This window comes from Gadus chalcogrammus, chromosome 5 (genome assembly GCF_026213295.1).
Source record: "Gadus chalcogrammus isolate NIFS_2021 chromosome 5, NIFS_Gcha_1.0, whole genome shotgun sequence".
Taxonomy (NCBI): domain Eukaryota; kingdom Metazoa; phylum Chordata; class Actinopteri; order Gadiformes; family Gadidae; genus Gadus; species Gadus chalcogrammus.
The window spans coordinates 1347057-1360912 of NC_079416.1; the positions used below are offsets into that span (position 1 = coordinate 1347057).

The following is a 13856-nucleotide window of genomic DNA, read 5'->3' on the forward strand; positions in this document are numbered from 1 at the left end:
TCCAAAATGTTATTTTCTTTACATTTCAATAAAAACAAGCATAAAAGTCCATTGTTATAGTTCAACAAGAATACACCAGCAGCTCCAACGGGATCATTACCCTCCCTCAAAAGCGTCTTTCTTTGAATGGATTTGGATGGATTCTGATTGTTGATTGTTGATTTTCAAACTGTTTGTCTTCAGCCAACATAGACTTTCATCCACCTGCCACAAGATGGGTAGCCAAGAGCCGACTGGCAGAATGACAGAAAGAATACAGTAGGGTATGATTGAAGACTGCCGTTTCTGTTTTTATGCTTGTATGTTTTTCTGGCTGTAAAACAAAGGAAAAAAAGAACATGGTAAAAGCCAAACAAACATAAATAACTTTAAATATGAATAAATAAAATAATAAAAATATATACGTATATTAGGATATATTCCCATATTCTGAAACCAATGCAATCTATGGTTCATTGGAGATAATTATATTGAAGACAATTCAACCAAAACACAGCAAGTACAGTATTAATAGAGCCACAATTATGACTTTGGAACATAATCACATCTGTTGATGAAACAGAATAGAGGTGGTATAAAGATTTTATGCCTGGTCAAATTAACCAAATTAAGAAGTGCTATCAACACACTATCGAAGAGCGCCTTATATTCTCAGATGGTAAGACAATTTCCTTCTGCTCTAATGGAGCAGAGAGGCGAGTGCAACAATAAACCATATTTCATTTAGATGGATTAGGCATACTTTACCTTCCAATGACTTGACTGATACATCTGGCAGTGGATTATTACTCCTGTTATGTTCACCTCCAACAAGTGTTGTGTCTTTATACAAATGTTCTGTCTTTCTACAAGTCTTTAGTTTGCCCACAAGTCACTGCATTCTCTATGCTTCTTTCTTTCCCTCTCTCTCTCTCTCTCTCTCTCTCTCTCTCATCCTCAAAGTGTTCTCATTTAAGAATCTTTTGAAACTGTCAATGTTGTCCATCTCTCCATATCGTCATCCATACGAATGCCACATTTCCCATCAAAAAAGACATGGGCGTTAAGCTGGTCCAGCAGATAGCCTGTATATATATATATATATATATATATATATATATCTGTATCCAAGACGTTGGCAATAATGCGGCGATATCCTCACAAAAACCAATCCTTGGGTTGTTTTTCTTCGTCTATCTGAATGTGCCGATTCTGTTCCCCCTCTCCCCTCTCTCTCTCTCTCTCTCTCTCTCTCTCTCTCTCTCTCTCTCTCTCCCTCAATACGCTCTCTCTCTATCTCTCTCTATCTCTCTCTCTCTTCACTCTATCTCTCTCTCTCTCTCTCTCTCTCTCCCTCTCAATACGCTCTCTCTCTCTCCACGCTCTCTCTATCGCTCTCTCTTCACTCTCTCTCTCTCTCTCTTTAAGCTATCTCTCTCCTCTCTCTCTCTCTTTCCTTTCTCTCTCACGTTCTCTGCTCTCTCTCTCTCGTCTCTCTCAGTTCTCTGCTCTGAATCATGCCTTCTGTTGTGTTTTTTTTACCCAAGCCTGTTCTCTCTGCCAACCCACACACACACACACACACACACACACACACACACACACACACACACACACACACACACACACACACACACACACACACACACACACAACCCTCTTCAATTCAGCTGCTCTGCCTCACTGTCTCTGTCCCTCAAGCCTAATTTATCTCAGTAAATCATCTTCAGTCCCTCTCCATGTGTCCATACTGTCTCTCTTCATTTCCTCCTTCTCTATAGTTCTCTATCTAGATATATCTTATAGTACTTAAATATCTATCAATCCATCAATCCCCTCCCTCTCGTTCTCTTCTCGTTCTCTCTCTCTCATGTATCAGATTATCCATCCATCCATCCCTCTCCATCTATCCAAAACAGAATATTTATCCATCTATCCCACGCACTAGCTTGGGTCTGTGTCTCTTGTACCCTCTCAGCGTGCCCTCTGCCTCCCACTCATCACCTCCACACAGGGAAACACGAGGCTGACTCGCCTCAGTGTAGGCATCACACTTCTAGTGTGGAGGCGGAAAGAGGGAGAGCATGAGGGAGGCGGGGGGGAGGTAGGCCAATGCAACTATGAAGGAAAATGTGCGCAATTTGGTAGCGAGAGATTTCAGCAACGCAGAAACGGGCTTGCATAACGCCTGTGCACACACATATGCACCTATGCGCATATATACTTTGTCTGCAGTGTGGCTTTTATACCTATACCAGGTTAACTCTCCTGCACTCATTCTCACACCCTGCTTGGCATAACTGAGGTGTCTACAGCTGGTACATGGTTGTGGTGTCAACTATAGAGCCTACACATTTTAAATAATGCTTGTTTCCATCTTGCTTACCGTTACACAAATGTTATTAAGAAGCATGAGGAGAACCATTGCGTACCCACTGCATCATTACTGTACTGTTATCATCTAAGAGCGATATCATATCTTTGTCATGTATTAAGTAGATAAGATAGCCTTACGTTAAGCATTGTCATATCTGTCAAGCTTGCAGAGACAATTGGAGTAAAACAAGATATAATACTCATTACTATAGAAAGAACTGATGTATCTATGGAGCACACCCTACTGTTCAAACCGGGAAATTATAATGGTTCATTTGGACAATCAGAGGCTACCTCATTTGGGAGGCTACCTCAGAGCGTATCTCGGCGTAGCATGTGTAGCTAAACGTCCGCTGGCGTCTAGCGGAGTGACGCTTTCTGGGTACATTGATGACAGACGAGTGGGGCATGTTCGCAAACATGTTCAAACCTACGACACGCAATGTCGACTTTCGGCGGAGTAGGCTGAGAAAAAATATGACCATAGCTGTGGCGTATGGTCAATAGAGGGCGCCCAGAGTCGGCTTAAACCTTGTCCTACCCTAAGGGTACTGTCGTCGGTAGAAACGCGAGCCGTAACTGATCTGGGCTATACCGCACCTTCACTACAGGGCTGATGCACGCATAACTTGTCCAGGCCCAGCAAGTCAGATTCATAGCCTACATCCTGTAGGGCCATGAATCTGAATTAATTTTTAGGTAGTGGCCACCCCCAAAATGCACTAGAATACAGGAAATCAAATCGGACCAGCGGACCCCTGTGTATTAATGCACCCCACCGACAATTTTAATCACCAGCCGCCACTGTACCATAGATGCATAAAATAGTGACCGACGACCGAGAACAGTACCTGTGTAGATTTGCATATCTAACAGGGCGTTTGTGAGGTGTGACGATGGCTCCCCCTAGCGGCTCACAGGCTGCACTACCGTTTATGATCTCATAACCCGGCGCTGAGGAGGACCTGGCCTTCACGGCCTCCCCCGGTGGACATAAGGACTGAAGATGAGGGGAAACTGACGCTCTTCTACGCAGGGCGCAACTGTACAGTGTGGTCAGTGAACAGCACACACTATACATCCAATTTGACGGCCATGTGAATATTTTGGCAGTTTATTAAAATTTGTATTCAATCAATGAATGGAGCTGAAGCAGCAAGGGCTGTTTTAAGTGTGTTTGGGGGGTAAGGTTAATGTGAATGGGATTGAGGGGGAGAGGATGCGAAGGGCTGGGTTGGGGATTGGGTGGAAGAAGAGTTAGTGGTAGTGAAACAAGACTTGCAGATAGTCATTAATGCTCAGGGGGAGAATGTGGAGAGTCGCTGCTCAGTCTTGTGCATGAGGGGAGGAAAGAATGACTGAGGAAATACGGGAGGGAGGAAGAACTCAGGGTGCTGCTGGCTGTTGCTGTTAGTTTACATGAGGAATCATGATGCAGCAGGCAAATGGTCGGTTCGGTTGTATGACGTAATCGCTTTCAGAGAAGGAAGTCGTTTCTTCTTTTGAGAGAGAGAAAGAGAGAGAGAGAGAGAGAGAGAGAGAGAGAGAGAGAGAGATGGGGGGTTTTGACCAAACGGTTCAGCCTCTTCCTGCGTGATGTTGAGAGGAAGTTGAGACACTCAACTAAAAATAAAGGAGAGAGAGAGAGAGAGAGAGAGAGAGAGAGAGAGAGAGAGAGAGAGAGAGAGAGAGAGAGAGAGAGAGAGAGCTGACACAGACCCAGAGGAACATTCTTTCCACACAGTCACTTTTATATTTTCTTCCCTCCCTTGTTCAATTCAGCAGAAAAAGGAGAAGCAGCAGCAGGAGGTGGGGCTTCTAATGGGGTAGAGAGACCAGAGGCCGAGGAGAAAAAAGTGAAGACTGAATAAACACCAGACAGCGGAGAGCCGGGGAGAGACACTCCGCTCTCCAACCCTGAAGAGAACATGGAAGAATGCAGCACTCTCCCCCGAGAGACAAGGTACAGCTCAGACTCCACTGAACTTTTCTTGCAATGGAATTTGGGGGGGATGGGGCAGGGTTTGGCCTAGCTGTGTGTTTGTTTCTGTGTTGGGGGGGGGGGGGGGGGGGGTGGCCATTATTGCTTTGCTTGCTGTAAATGGGAAGCTTATAAATTCCATTGAAGTTCCACAAGTTCAACTGAGGAGCAAAGTTTTGGTAGCCCTTTTTAGCCCACTCTTTTATCATACTCCTGGCAGTCCGTGGAGGGAGGGACCTCTTCTAGGTTATTCAGATCTGTCTGTCTGTAAAGGTCTTTGGAATTAATGGCTGTACAAATACTTGCTTTAATTTATCGTAACGAACCACTTTCGCAATAAGTTCAAAGAACACAAAATATAACTACTCTTGTTAGTGCTTGTCTTGCTTGAATAAACAACACTATACTCTGACGCACAATAATCTTGGAGTGATGCTGGATGGAGAACATTGCCTGCTTCTTAAGAAGAAGAACTTCTTGCACACAAGGCATGATTCCTCCCCCGTCTGCACTTCTAGGCCGCTGACTTTCGGCTTAGATATCTTCTGCCATCAGACTTGGTTGGTAATCACAAATCGTCGACCAACCAAAATGCAGTGTGCTAATAGAATACACAGGGGCCAGAAGCCTATAGGGCACTGGCTCCAACTATTGTTGGATGCATCATGATGTATATGCTGTATTATATAAACTAGAAAATGCATTTCCTGCAACAATTGTGGTGAGTTGAAAATATGTCTTAAGCTGAAAATATGTCTTAGTAAAGCTAGAAAGTTTAAGATGTAAATAAAATTTAAATTTCATAAGTCAAAATGGAGTCAACATTGTAAACATGCACACCATTTAACAAATGTAAAATGGTTGGCAACAAATATAGTAAAGAGTTAAACAAATGTGATCCAGTTTGAATGCATTTGAGATAAAATATAGAATGTTCTGATAGTGTGTGTGTGTGTGTGTGTGTGTGTGTGTGTGTGTGTGTGTGTGTGTGTGTGTGTGTGTGTGTGTGTGTGTGTGTGTGTGTGTGTGTGTGTGTGTGCGTGTGTGTGTGTCTTTTGTGTCGATAGCATGGCGTGAAAAAGATAGTTTAAGCATTGTTGTTAGCATGCATCATATTTACAATAGATTTATAATTTTAGCCCCAGTGTAACAAGAAATAACGTAACCGTTTAAGTTTCACATTGGGTTTCTAGGTTAAATATTGACGTTGTTTAGCCTCCGCGACACCCGCAATGGTTAGCTTTAGTGATATCCACGCACGCTTGGTGGCGATCACTCACGCCTCGTGCCCACTACCTCCGTCAGTTGACTGATCTCCATTGACTTTGAATGGGGACGGACGCGCAATGCATTGTGGATCCGTCCGTTCCGTTGGAGCTTTCGGCTCAGTCAAAAAGTTGAAAAATGTTCAACTTTTTCGGCAGCGATGGATCCGTCATCCAATCAGATCGCGTATGCAAATTTAAGCACTGTGACGCGACTCGGGCTCTGACGATACTGGAAAGCGGGAAAGCGGGTCATCTTGCCTCGCAACAAGCAGGAAGAAGCGGGAAGAACCCGGCGAAGCGATTTAATTGGCTGACGGATGCCTCTGCAAAGACTACTCCCCCATCCTTCAGCCACGCCTTCCCACGTCCGTTGACTGACGGAGGTAGTGGGCATGTAGGGTCAGTTGAACATTTTTCAACTTTTTGACGGAGCCGAAGGCTCCAACGGCACGGACGGATCCACAATGCATTGCGCGTCCGTCCCCATTCAAAGTCAATGAGGATCAGTCAACGGACGGAGGTAGTGGGCACGAGGTGTGTTGATTTGTTAAATGTTTGAACAAAGGTTAATGGTTAAGAATTTACCAAGTTACAAAGTCTGAAGTAGGTGTAGTCTTCCATTGTAAAAAACATATATTTTAAAAGTATCTTAAAAAGTTTAAAAAAAATTATGGAAGCGCGCGATTCCAAGCTAATTTGAACATTTTATATACAAATGTGGGTCCCAAAGTTTGTAGAGAAGAAGAACAATAGTTGAGAACTGCATGCAGCACTCACAAAGGAACGCTTGATTCCGGTTCCAAATGTGTTGGGTCTGCGCATCCTGGACCACTGTGGTGGTGAACCATTATGGACACCACCACTTGTGACCCAGTATGGACCACTGGGATGTGACCCAGTATGGACCACTGGGTTAGTGACCCAGTATGGACCACTGGGTTAGTGACCCAGTATGGACCACTGGTTTAGTGACCCAGTATGGACCACTGGGTTAGTGACCCAGTATAAACCACTAGGTTAGTGACCCAGTATGGACCACTGGGATCGGATGTGACCCCGAATGCAGTTCTGATAATATGAAAAAACAGTGTCAATAATTAACCAAATGAAAACTTAAAGGTTGGGTATGGAATTCGCTTTTTTGGCCATTTTTGCAAAATTACTTGAAATCCTTATCATAACCCACTTACAGCCACTGAGTTAGAAGTACTGACATGAAAATTAAACAAGTCAATCATCTGTGGAACGGGCAGGGCTCGAAAAACTCCAGCCAATGATTTCCATAGCCACCGAGTTGCATTGGACAGTAAGTACGTCAATCAAACGGTCGCACTGCAATCCCCCTCCCCCGCTCCCCGCGCGACCCCTTCGTGCACGTACTCAAAGCTTGTGACCCAGAGCAAGCTTCTGTTTGTTGTTATCCTGCGGTAGCTACTGGAGCTAGCTAACTAGCTAATGCCTCGCTCTCGCGCATCTGTGTTCACTCGTGCATGATTGCGCGTCCATGTACTTGGAATGGGTGGAGTCCGAGTCAGCGTTGAAGGAGAGGGGGTAGGACCATTTGAGTTGTTTATTTTCAAAATCTGCTGGCGTTTCGCAAATCCCATACCCAACCTTTAAACACTAATCTCAAAACCAAATCTAGTGGGATCGGCAACAAAATATATTTATGCTGTGGTTTATTATTATTATGTTCATTTTTGTTAAAAAAAATGTACTCCCAACTTCTCATTCCCATGATATAATTCATTTTTGGAGGTATTAACAACGAACCAATGGCAATATGATTGGCCAACTACTTGATAAATATTTTGTTTCAATTGGAATTTTGAGTATTATTAACCAAAAATACTTGATTAGCGGATTCAGCAAATATCCGCCCTGAGGAATGCATTGAAAGAGGAAAGTAGGATAGGTAGGCGGTTAGAATGTGAGCCCATCAGCTTGGGCTTTAGGGGTCAGGGGTCATCGGCTCCGGCACACTCTTATAACATTTAACAGGGTATAGCATGGCCGGATAACATGTTAGCTGGTTCGCATGCTCAGTCCCAGATAGCAATCACGCCTATTTTCATCAGATATTGCCCTCCGCAGTTCTAGGTAGATTGAAAATAATGGAACATATATTTAAAGTTAATAGTTAGTTTCACTCTGTACCCCCAGACTCTCATGACTATGTCATGAGAAGATGTTTAATGAAAAATGATAAAGGAATCGGCAACATGCAGTTTATTAGACAAGAAATGAAAATAGAAGGTCCTTATTTTGAGAAAAAAGGGACGGAGGATTGCATATAATTGTAAAAAAAAAGCTACAAAAAAAATAAAGTTACAGGTTCCTAACTATATGAGACACAGTGGAGGCTTCTCCAGTGAGGAGAACTTATTTCTTAACATTGTTGAGGATAAAAAAATGTAGAGACTACTGTCATGAATTAATGCCCTTAAGTATGACTACTTTAATGCCTTTGTATAGGTAATGTTAATTTCCCTTGGAAAAGGGACATTAGCCCCCCCCCCAATCGTCTATTGACATTACTGCTGGAGGACGGTAATCCAGCCTGGCTAACGCCAGACCTCTTCTCAATCTACATTGAGAAGAGGTCTGGGTACCACACATTCATTTTCTCGTATTTGAGGCGTGGTTTACGATTGCCCGGAGCCGTTTATTGGGCGATACGAATGTCTATCATATGAGTCTGTACGTAGCTCATAGCCAATCTTATCAATTATACCAGATGACGTATGTAAGCGACAGAAATTCGATGAGGAAGAAGACGATGGGTGTGCCGCATAGACGTCGTCATCGTCTTGCCGTCCCTCCCCGTTCTGTGATAGGTTCCCTATCTCAGGTGAAAATCGGATCCATGGAATCCAGGCTGCCTAGCAGCATGAAATGAAATCGCGCGCAAAGCAGAAAGGGTATACCCAGGCTACGTTTCTCCCTCAGCCTCCACTGACTCCCATTTATTTTCTCGGCAGTGTTGGCGGCCAGTGAATAACATGGGGTTCAATGTGAGAGAGACGGAAATTCCTCTTCTGAGTCGGTTTGACTAGCTAAAGGTGCCTGAATCGCGCCAAATCTATTCACGAATGGGCTGGAGCCCTGGCTGTACTATGAACCAATAAGCAGGAGCCCTGGCTGTGGAGCAGCCCGGAGGAGGGAGTAATCCCCTCAAGTCTAGGCTACGAGAACCAACGATCCGGCACTCAGTCTATGCCTCGTTTCCACCGAGCGGTGCGGCTCTGTTCACCTATATCGGCGTTTCCACTGCCAAAAGTTAGGCAAGGTCACGAAATGAGCGCCGCGCTGAGAGCGCCGCGCTGAGCTTTCTAAGACTGCTGAGGAAATGCCAGGTGGGGACAAAGCTGCTGCAGACCTTTTACCACTCTGTTGTTGAAAGTGTACTGGTGTATGGCATTACGGTGTGGTACGCAAACTGCACAGCCAAAGACAGGAAAACCCTGCAGGGGGTTATTAAGACGGCAGGAAAAATCATCGGCTGCCCCCTGCCCTCCCTGGAGGAAATTGCCACCTCCCGCGGGCTGAATAGGGCAAAAAGAATTATGAGTGACCCATCACACCCCGGCCATGGCTTCTTCCAACTCTTCCCTTCGGGTAGGAGACACAGGTCCTTTGGGAGCCGGACAAACAGGCTGAGGAATACCTTCTACCCCTGGGCAATTAGTCTACGCCTCATATCTTTGCAACACAAACAGCGAGAAGGATTGACTTGATCTATAAAGGATGTCCCTCAATCTTAATTGGCTTAACACCATGACCAACATTCTGAAACGTCCATTAACATCCACATTTGCCTCAAACAATGTAAGGCTTACAGCCCTAATGTTATTTTTCTTATTTTAATTGTTTGTTACTCTGACCGTTCTGTTTGATATTGTGGAAAGGATGTTAGTGAATGATTCAGAGCAGGATGCATTTTAAATGGCATCATTTTTGCTCTTGTGTCTTTATTTTACTTTAAACAACTGTAGCTGAAAATAAACCTTGCCAAATAAGTAAGGGGAAAAATAGGCCCATTGATAGGCCCAGATTTTTTTATTTAGTTTTACAAATCAAGAGTAGGCATGATTTGACTAATTGGCTTCTCATCCTTTCCTTCTGCCCTTGTAGTCCATTTCAAAGGCATGCTGCCAACCAGCTTTCAAAGTACAATGCCGCAGTCACACCAAAATTGTACGGGAGGCGAAAATTTTACCGCCTACGTAATCCGCGTCGATACATTGGTCATTGATCGCCGCGATTGTCATTTGCCAGGCAGGTTTCAAAAAACATTTGCGCTCTTCAAGAGGAAATAACATAATACAGATAACACTTGTTTTTACTTTATATTTGTATTGCATTGAATTTATCTAGTAAACTGAGTGTTTAAAGTGTATCGTAGTTTATATTTGTATTGTATTTAATTGTCTCATTGAAATTAGCTAGTAAACTGAGTGTTTAAAGTGTATTGTAGTTTATATTTGTATTGTATTTAATTGTTTAATCAAATTGATTTAATCAAAGTGTATCATAGTCTAGCTAGCTTTAATTTAGATAATAGACGTCATCGTTCGATGCGATCGTCCGTTGCCAGGCATCTCTCCCTGCTATTTTGTGGTCCACCAAAACACCCTGAAACAACTTGAGTCTCACATACTTATGGCACCATACGCCACTAACAGTGTAAGCAGGCCAATGGCAACCAAGCGCGCAGTTCTTCCTGCCTCCCTTTAAAAACCACCAGCCGCCACTGATCAGACAAGTGTACTTTACTATATGATATATAGGCATGATTAATCGGATAAGAAAGGGACAGCCGGTGAACTCATAGACAAAGCGGTGCAAACAGTCACTGCTATAGAACTGATTCCTGAACTCGGTTGACCAAATGCACAAAAAGTAGCCTTTTAAACAAAAGCTTCTGCTAAAGCGCAATGAAATGTAGTGTAACATAAACATGTGCAAAAAGGTCTGTAAAACTACAATTGTATAGAACAAGCATATACAATTCCTATTGGAATTAGTTAATTCATTAGTTTCTGAACCGTATTCATACTTTAACATCACCTTTGCACAGTGCTCACAACGAGAACGAGCCCGATGGGGACCTCCATCTGTGATAATTGGAATTGATCTTTTGCCCCCTAGCCAGACGAGCCTGCTGACCGGAGAGCAGAGCACCTCCTCACCCCCCCCTGCCTCACCTGACGGTGGTCCACCTCTCCGGCCCTCTCCCCCGCCTCCCCCTCCACCAGTTCTCCTCCCCCTCTCCTCATGTCCGCCTCCCCCTCTCCCTTCCCTGCTGCCCCCCCGGCCCTCACGGTCCAAACCTCCGCCACCGCCGGGCCCGAGGCCCACCCTGCCCGCCCCTCCTCCTCCCCATGCCCCGCCCCCCTCTCCTTCTTCCCTCTGTCCCCTCGACCCTCGACCCCTCGACTCTCGACCCCAGCCCTCATGCGACAGCGCTGGCCTCCCCCCCCCCCTCTCACCTCTCCCATGCCCTCTCATCCAACCACCTGCTCCTCCGTCCCCTTCCTCCCCCTCCCCCCCCTCCTCCTCCTCCGTTACCTGCTCCAGCCTCAGGTCTTCACCTCCGTTCCTCTCTGCTCCCCCACTTATTCCTTCTTCCTCTTCTCCTCCTCCTCCTCCTTTGACTCCCTCCGACTCGCCTCCCTCTCCTCCTCCCTGCTGCCCTCCGGGCTCAGAGGGGCCGGGGGGCTTCAGCGAGAGACTGTTGGGGAGCACCTCAGTGTGGAGGGTGAGCCAGCTGGACCCGGAGCAGGTCGCCAGAGGCCTGGAGAGGGAGGCCGCCGGGGTGAGGCAACTACAGATTGAAAACACATTTCACTATAGCAGGGTGATTCGTTTCCTACATTAATGTTTTAGTTTAACTTAACTAACACACACACACACACACACACACACACACACACACACACACACACACACAAATGTATCACCATGCGACTACATTCACTCACAGTTGTCATGACACACATTTTCTGTGGCGATAGCAAACCTTTGAGCATGAACCACTCTGTACTCTGCAGGTGTTCCTGGTCCACTGCAGAGGCGACGAGGCCACTTTGTTGTCAGTTCGCCTCCCTAATGGACGAGGGGAGGCTGCCATGCACAACATACCAGTCAAGGAGTATGGGAAATGTAGGCCTCTGCACGTCCTAAGACAACCAACCTGAATGATAGTTCAAGGGGACTGGAAGCTAGGACATTTAACTGTAAAATGAATATAGCAATCAAACAGTGCTAGGCAAAATATACGATCATGATGGATAAATAGAAAGAAAGATAGATGGATAGATTCAATGATTGATGTCTTTTCCTCAGTTCTGCATCTAGAGGGTTCCTGCCTGCTTTTTGACAATATCATCAAGCTAATTTCATTCTACTGTTTCAGCAGGTATTTCTGGACACACACACACACACACACACACACACACACACACACACACACACACACACACACACACACACACACACACACACACACACACATGAATAGATATGTATACATTTGCCTACATTTCACACGACAAAGCATTTTTAGAACAACATGGAAGAATAATGTCTGATAACACTTGGTTGGTTTAGGGACATCTTACCGGTCACTCTGCGGTTACCCAAGGTCATCACCATTGCAAAAAAAGAGGAACTCTCGGTGGTCTCTGCCATGGCAAAAGGTATAACCATTCATATTGAGCATTCTGACATCTTCAAATGTAGCTAGTCGCAAGACTACCATGCTCGTTTTCGTCATATCATCCCCGAGAGCAACAACAACTGGGTTAGCTGCCCTCAATGAGCAGTAGATGTCACTGTTGCTCATGGATGTGTCTTAAACGCAACTGTGTCCTACTTACTACCATACTTGTGATGTTGCTGCCATCTAAAAGGCAAAAAGCTTTTAGAACGATGTTTCTAAAAAACCTTCTGTCAGGTTTTTATGTTTTGAGATTTGTGTTTTCCATTACAAAATACAAAAATAGTAAAAAGGATTTATTCAAGATATTCATTAAAAGCCCTTTCTCTCATCCTTGTTCTGTCTCTCTCCAGAGTTCTGCACCATGGCTCTCCCACTGCATGACGGTGAGACAAACGAACCGCCAGCACCCCGGCCCCAGTTCTGTCATGTTGTCCCCAACGTTGTGGAGCGTCTCACACACTCGGACAGCGTCTGGGGGGAGAGTCCTGTCCTCAGTACGGCCTCCAGCAGAGCAGCCGATGAGGCCGCCCCGAGGCCAGCCTCTGGGGTTCCTCTACCGCTACAGAGGGCCCCGCTCTGCCCCGAGGGAGACGCCCCCCCCGCTCAGCCACACAGCCTGCCCAACGGCACCACTGTCCCACCGCCGGACACCATGGGCCAGAGCAACAAGCTGAGGTTCAAGCGGCCCCCGCCGCGGCCACCGAGTCTGTGTGCCGGGTCGCCGGCCGGGCCGCCCTGTGGCGCGGCGGGGGGGGCCGGGCCGCCCGGTGGCGTCGCTAGCCCTTCGGCCGTGGGAGAGGAGGGACGCTTTGAGAAACTGCTGAAAGAAGCGAGGAAGACGGAGCCCCCGCTGTCGCCCCCTCCTCCATCAAGACCTCCTGTCCCGTGGCAGGCCAGACCCCCGCCCTGCCAGCCCCCGGCCCCGCCGCGCCGCGCCTCCCCAAACACGGCTCCTGGTGGAGGCACCGAGGGCCCCATGGGGGAGGAAGGAGAGGGGGCAGGACAGGAGCAGAGAGCGTCAGGCTCCCCCACCATCGGGGACCTGCTCCAGCTGGAGGCCCCTGCTCACAGCAGCCAGACAGACGGACGGACGACAGAGGAGAGGGAAGAAGAAGGAGGGAAGGAGAGAGAGGAGGAAAAGGGAGGGCTGAGCACCACCTCTCCATCCCTGCCCTCCCAGTCATCGTGCAAGAGGCCCCCTCGGCCGGTCCCGCCTCCACGTAGGAAGCAGGCCCCCAAGCCCCCCGAACCGGCAGGAGGAGCGGGGTTGACCGCCAATCAGTGTGCAGCTGTCAGAGCGGCCCCGCCCTCGTCCGTGCGGAGGCCCGACGTGTCGCTGTACTCGCCACAGGGTGGCGCCGCAGTGGGAGCCGACCCCGACTCCTGCTCTCCAAGCAGCTCAGAGGAAGACCCCGGGGAGGTGGGCCACGGGGAAGAGCACAACCAAAGGTGAGTCTTCATGGTCCAGCCCCCCGGGTCGGGCAGAGAGCACCGGCAGCGTTGAAAGGTTGCTAGGTCACGCGACTGA

General features: G+C 46.8%; 1 protein-coding gene and 1 long non-coding RNA gene across 2 annotated transcripts in view; one reads left to right on the forward strand and one right to left on the reverse strand.

Annotated features, from left to right (window-relative positions):
* Positions 1–13025, reverse strand: LOC130382376 (uncharacterized). Its single transcript, XR_008895562.1, has 3 exons — positions 11627–13025; positions 11176–11431; positions 1–313 (listed from the first exon to the last, which is right to left on the reverse strand). It is a non-coding gene; the product is annotated as an uncharacterized LOC130382376 (long non-coding RNA).
* LOC130382373 (ras and Rab interactor 3-like) overlaps positions 11458–13856 on the forward strand; it is an 8478-nt gene continuing 6079 nt past the window's right edge. Inside the window, exons 1-4 of the mRNA XM_056590077.1 lie at positions 11458–11769; positions 11953–12025; positions 12217–12305; positions 12679–13777. Of these exons, the coding sequence (XP_056446052.1) occupies positions 11736–11769; positions 11953–12025; positions 12217–12305; positions 12679–13777 (1295 nt within the window). The 5' untranslated portion in view covers positions 11458–11735. The remainder of the gene's footprint in view (positions 11770–11952; positions 12026–12216; positions 12306–12678; positions 13778–13856) is intronic.